At 37.1% G+C, this 6212-nt stretch overlaps 1 protein-coding gene across 1 annotated transcript in view; it reads left to right on the forward strand.

Annotated features, from left to right (window-relative positions):
* The first annotated feature begins 743 nt into the window (after nucleotides 1-743).
* Nucleotides 744-6212, forward strand: part of CDKL4 (cyclin dependent kinase like 4) — a 42727-nt gene continuing 37258 nt past the window's right edge. Inside the window, exons 1-2 of the mRNA XM_012556791.2 lie at nucleotides 744-919; nucleotides 3680-3801. Coding sequence (XP_012412245.1) covers nucleotides 752-919; nucleotides 3680-3801 — 290 coding nt within the window. The 5' untranslated portion in view covers nucleotides 744-751. The remainder of the gene's footprint in view (nucleotides 920-3679; nucleotides 3802-6212) is intronic.

Genomic DNA, 6212 nt, shown 5'->3' on the forward strand with positions numbered 1-6212 from the left:
CCAATTTCCATAGAAATCACCATGGGTATGAAAGTATTCATTAAGTAGTGAGGTCTTCCTTCTTTTTTGTGCTTTTTCATTATTTTCTTTGGGGGCTAAGAATTTAGGGAAACATTCCTCCATAAAAATAAAAGCTTAGAGCAATAAATGATGCCCTAAAAGGATTTTGTTATTGTTGTTTTTAATGGCTGCTTTCTTCAACAGCCCACATTTTCTCTTTCTTCTCTCCACCAGGTGGAAGTATAGCACTTTGTATCATTTCTTCTTACACAACTCTTGTAGTTACTGCGGTAGTGTATTCAAATGTCAAATTGGGTTAGGAGGAAAAGATAAAGTCATATTCAAGAGGAAGAAATGTGCCTTCAGCTGGATTTTATAGCATCACATTTTAATCATTTACTTGAGGATAATGAAAACAATAGATTGGATAAGGTTCCTTTCTACAAATTCTTTTAATTCACTGAGATAAACACAGATCCATCACTAGAAATAATACATGAAATCTTTGTGATCGATAGAAGAACTGCGTAGCACAAGACCAGACTAACAAAATAGCATCCAAATATGTTTAAATCTACTTTAAAACAATCGGTGGAAATAAACCTTTGGCATTCTTGGAAAACTGGTTTTCTGTTAATAAACTGTGAGAACGTTGTTCTTTATAACTTGATTAAGGCAAGTCAATCTTAACTTCCAGGTGCAACATTATACTGCAAGTCGATCAACAGTAATTTAAGGCACTTCAAATATAATGGAAAAGTATGAAAAACTGGCTAAGATTGGAGAAGGGTCTTATGGGGTTGTATTCAAATGCCGAAACAAAACCTCTGGACAAGTAGTAGCTATTAAAAAATTTGTGGAATCTGAAGATGATCCTGTTGTTAAGAAAATAACACTAAGAGAAATACGTATGTTGAAGGTAGGTCAACTTTACACATATATACATATAAACATGGTATTGAATGAAATCCGTCAAAATTACAAAGGAATTTAAAGTAGTATATAATTTTTTCATTGCACTTAAATTCCTTTGTATCAGCAACTTTGGAAAATCAGTTGATCCTTACTTTGGACTGTGACCGCTTTGATGCTCACCTGATTCGAATGAGTACAGCTGGAAATTGTTAAAATACTGAAGTACTTCCATTCTGCCTGGTAAATATCCACTGTCTTAAGTACCCCTTTCCCGTCACTTACCCTCCCCCTCCAGCTGTGGCCCCTCAGCCCCTCCAGACTTCCCCACCCCCACCCCCACAAACCAGCATCAGAAAGAGTATCTCCTGGCCCAGCTGGAGCCCAAGGGATTGCTCCCATGCCCCAGTAGGCAGCAGTATGAATTTACCCCTGCCTGTGATGCGCTGGTTCTTAAATATATTGAATAATTACACCTAGTTATGTATACATTTTGTACACAAGGTTTTATTATAATTGTTTTTATTGTAATAAGATTTGACATAAAATTCACTGTTATCTCTCCTTTTCAAAGTATTATTTGTAGCCGATTTCGTCAACCAGTAAGTTCCACTGTTTTGTTTAAAATACAGTATGATACACACAGTTTTCAAGAATACATCCATTGCAATAAAAAGTGGGTCACTGTTACCTCTTCGCCACCAGAGGGTGCAGGTCAGCCAGACAACTCTGGCAACAGTCCAGAGAGCTAAGCTGCAGGGTGTGTCTGAACCCGAGCATTGGATTTGTTTTATAATAAAAATAATATTTTTACCCCTCCCCCAAAGCCTTCAAATAAAGTTAATGCTCAGGTAGTACCTCCTGGCTTACAAGTACCCCAATGTGACAGTGAGCTTTAAGGTGACAGCCAGATTTCAACTCAGCTTGGTCTCTGATGATGGATCTCAGAATATCGTCTTTCTGCAATGGTATGTTGTATGCCCTGAACATTTTACTCTTATGATAAATCTACCCTGCGTTCCTCACGTGCTCCCGTTTTCTAAATTTACTTCACCTTCTCCTCTGCACTGTCTGTTTTACTGTAGGCAAACCTAGGCTAAGTTAACTTCATTTGCAAAGGGGATATAATTGCTGACCCACCCAAAGGCAGGAGGTTTGATGTTTGACCTTGATGTTGCCTCCACCTCTAGCATCTGTGAAGCCCTTACTGCCCGGGTAGGGTCCAGCTTCGTTTGCTTGCGTGCTGTGGTTTTGAGGCAGCACAAAGCAGCTGGCTTACCAGCGTGACCTGTGTCCTCCACCGTTTGTCTTCGTGCTCTTTCAGGCAGCGGAGCACATTGAAGGCAGATTGTTTTGGTGCTCTGGGCCAGTTTTAATGTATGATGTATTCCATTTTCCCAGACTGCTGAGCAGCGGCCACATAGTTGCAGGCTGATATTTTTTTGGTCAAGCTGCACTTAACAGATACTGAGATAGAGGCATACTAGGCACTTCTCTGTACCGAAGACTCTCTGCTGGGTCTGCAAATATTTATTGAGTTTCTACCATATACAAAACACTTTATATGTGGCTCCCTGGGTAAATGGCATGGGGTTTGGAAAGTCGATTTTTCTGCTATAAATAACAGGGAAGATGAGTTATAAGTAGGAGTGACCATATATTCTGGTTTACGGCTGTTGTTCCAGTGTTCCATGTGGTTAGAAGCCCCTTTCAAAGTCTCCTGGTTTGTAGACTACATTGTATGGTCTCCTTAGCTATAGGCAGAAACTAGAATAGCTATGTGCCAGTTTGCCTGGGATCTGTCTTACACCCATTGTGTAAGTAGATGATAAATTATGTAGTTAGTTAGGGATTATTTTACGTAATCGCAATATTTCCTCTGGTTTACAATATTATACCAAGCTCCTTTGTAAAATGCTTTAGTTTGGAAATAGAATTTAACACATAAAACATGTAAGCATAAGAGAGAACAACAGAATGCAAGAACCGAGCTGAAATGTAATAAATTACAAACACAGACCAGCTGTGGGAACTCCTAGACTAAGCGCCTTACTCAGGTTGGAGGGTTGGTATCAAGTATAGCTGAGAGCCGGTGCTGGAGTACAGACTAGGTTTAAATCCAGCTGATACTTACCTTCAATCCAAGGCAATATGTAAGCAATATGTAAGCTGAGTGGCTATTGATGATTTTTATCGTCTTGTCAATAATTCCTTTCCCTCAGCTTTTTAGTCAGGTTATTTTATGACTTGGATATTTCAAGTTTCCATAAAATGCACAAAGTATTTTTTTGGTCTCAGTGCTTGTATTTTAAGTTGCGTACTTCATTTGCTATCACCAGAGAGGTTCAAGCAGTTTAGTCACCATCTATTATGGGTAGATTGGAGCCCTGGTGGCACAGTGGTTAAGAGCTGGACTGTTAACCAAAAGGTCAGCAGTTCGCATCCACCAGCAGCTCCTTGGAAACCCTATGGGGCAGTTCTCCTCTGTCCTGTAGAGTCACTATGAGTCGGAATCGACTCGACGGCAACATTTTTTTTGGTGGGGAGGGGTTTATTATGGATAGATTAGATGAATTCTTTAATTTCTTCCCACTTTAAGATTCGGTGATTCTTACTAAGTGCAATTTCTCTTGTGAGTAACTGTAATGAAATTCTCCAGAAGAGATGCCTTGATAAACAGGCTTTCAGTTCTGAAAATTTTTAAGAGGCCTGGGGAGGAACTGACTAGATACAGATCACTAAACTTTGTATTTCCATTCCTTTGCAGCAACTAAAACATCCAAACCTTGTGAACCTCATTGAGGTGTTCAGGAGAAAAAGGAAAATGCATTTAGTTTTTGAATACTGTGATCATACACTTTTAAATGAGCTGGAAAGAAACCCAAATGGGTAAGTAATGCAGGAACTGAAATTCTTTGTGGCCAGTTCTCAGATTCATTACATGTGGGATCAACTATGGCAAATTCCAGATCCTAGCCACGGTCCCCCTCCTAACCAGCATGCACCTGGCTACTCTTTTCCAGTTTCAGGATGTGCTCAAAGGGCAAACGAATATGAACCTAAAGGAAATATAATTAAGAAGACAGATCTGCTACAAATATAAATCACAGTGCTTTTTAAGGCTTAATTGTATATTGTCTAAATTCAAGGAATGAGTTACGGTTCAATATTAGGAAATCTATTCATATAATTCACTAAAGATTAAACGAGGAAAAATACATAGGTTGATAAAATTTGAAAAGACATTTAATAAATTCAGCATACTTCCCTGATATTAAAACATTTTTTTAAAAAATTTAGTAAACCTTAGTAAACTAGAATTAAAAGAATACTTTCTTAACGTTAAAAAAAAAATCCGTCTTCAAATCCATAGCCAATTTTATACTCAATGGGAAAACAGTAGAGGAACTTCTATTAAAATGAATGAACATCAGTGGTCACCACTATAATGTAACTCTGAAAGTCGTAGCCAATGTAATGTAATAGGAAAAGCAAATAGAATATATAGCTTTTAGAAATGAGATAAAATTGCCATTGTTTGCATATTACTATTTTTCTACCACATCTAAAAAAAGTCGCCTAAAGAGTTATTGAAATGAATGGAGTTCAGTATAGTAACCACGCCACCACCACAAATTCCAACACAATCAACAGCGTGTCAGTCAGCAGTTTGGAAAATCTTGTAGAGAAGAATCGCATTCAGATATTAACAACAACCAAAAAGTTTAAGAATAAAGATAAAAAGAATTGTTCAGAATCTATATAAAGGAAACTATAAAACTTTATTGAGATATACCTAAAAGGTTTTATTTAAATGAGCATATTCTCTTTCTCAATGGAAATATTCAATATAAAGATACTGCCTCCTCAATTTACTTTGTTATTGCACAAAATTCTAATCAATACCAATGGGATCTATTTTTGAGACTTGAAAAAGACTAAATCAAGAAACTTTAAAAAGAAGAAAAGAAGGAACTGTAACTGCCAAATATTAAAACACATTAGAAAACTACAATAATTAAAACACATTTGTAATGATGCAGAAATATACAGACAGACCAGTAAAAAGGTGGAGAGACCCAGGAGCAATCACAAGTGTGTATAAACTTACAGCATACTATTCAGGTGGCAGTGGAGATTAGGGAAGAGGGGAATCTATTCCTGGGTGGATATAAGAATAGCTAACATTTATGTAGCACTTACTGTGTGCTGCAACATTAATGGATGAGAATAGAGGTGAATCCTTATTCAGTCTTGGTGGGAAAGGCTTTTCCAAGCATAAAAACAAAGGAAGAAGCATTTATGTTATTGTTGTTAGCTGCCTTTGACTCGTAGAAATTCCCTTTGGCAAAAACTATAAACAAAACTAAAAGAGAAATGGCAAATTGGGCATGGTATTTGTTAGATGAAGGGTTAATGTAAGTTTATATGTACATATACAGATTTGGATAAGTACATATACAATTTTTTTAAAGATGGATACCCAATTAGAAAATATATTTATATGCACCAGGCAGTATTCTAAGTGCTGTGGATACAGTAGTGATCAAAACATACCAAAAAAATCTACCCTCATGGAGCTTACCTCCCACTGGTCATGAAAACGCAAATCATTTAAAAAGGGAAGCAAAATGACCAGTACACCTATGAAAACATGTTTATCCCCCTTATTAATCATTTCTCACCTATCACATTCGCAAAGATTTTTCAAAAATCAAAACGCCCAGTATTGTTACCTGTCAGGGAACCAGGTGCTCTGGTTCACAGCTAGAGAGAGTGTAATTAGGAGGCATTTTGGTGGTGTATATGAAAATCTTTTAAACTGTTTTCATCTTCTGACCAAGAAATTACAGTTAGAGAAGTTTATAGTAAGAAAATAATCAGGTAAGTGCAAAAAGTTATGTATAACAATGTTTAATGCATCATTACTTGTAGTGCAAAAATTGGCGGAATTGCCCAGTAGTAAAGAATTTGTTAAATACCTTTTGGTATACTCATGCAATGGAACATATGCATCAACCTATTGAATAGCATGCTGTAGAAGAAGAATGTCCTAGGGCAATGTTCATGGGGTGGTATGTGAAAAAAATGAGGTTACAAAGTAGAATGTTCAGTGTAATTGGAAATTAATTTTGGAAAAAATATATAGATTAGGTAGATGGATGAGTAGATGGATGAAAAATGTATGTTAAAAATAGTTTTGACCCCGAGAGTATGGCCCCCAGACACCCTTTTAGCTCAGTGGTGAAGTTACCTCCAAGGTTCACTGTTCAGCCTGGGAGTGGACAGCCCCGTAAAAC

The sequence above is a fragment of the Trichechus manatus genome, unplaced genomic scaffold (assembly GCF_000243295.1).
Source record: "Trichechus manatus latirostris isolate Lorelei unplaced genomic scaffold, TriManLat1.0 scaffold00005, whole genome shotgun sequence".
Lineage (NCBI taxonomy): Eukaryota > Metazoa > Chordata > Mammalia > Sirenia > Trichechidae > Trichechus > Trichechus manatus.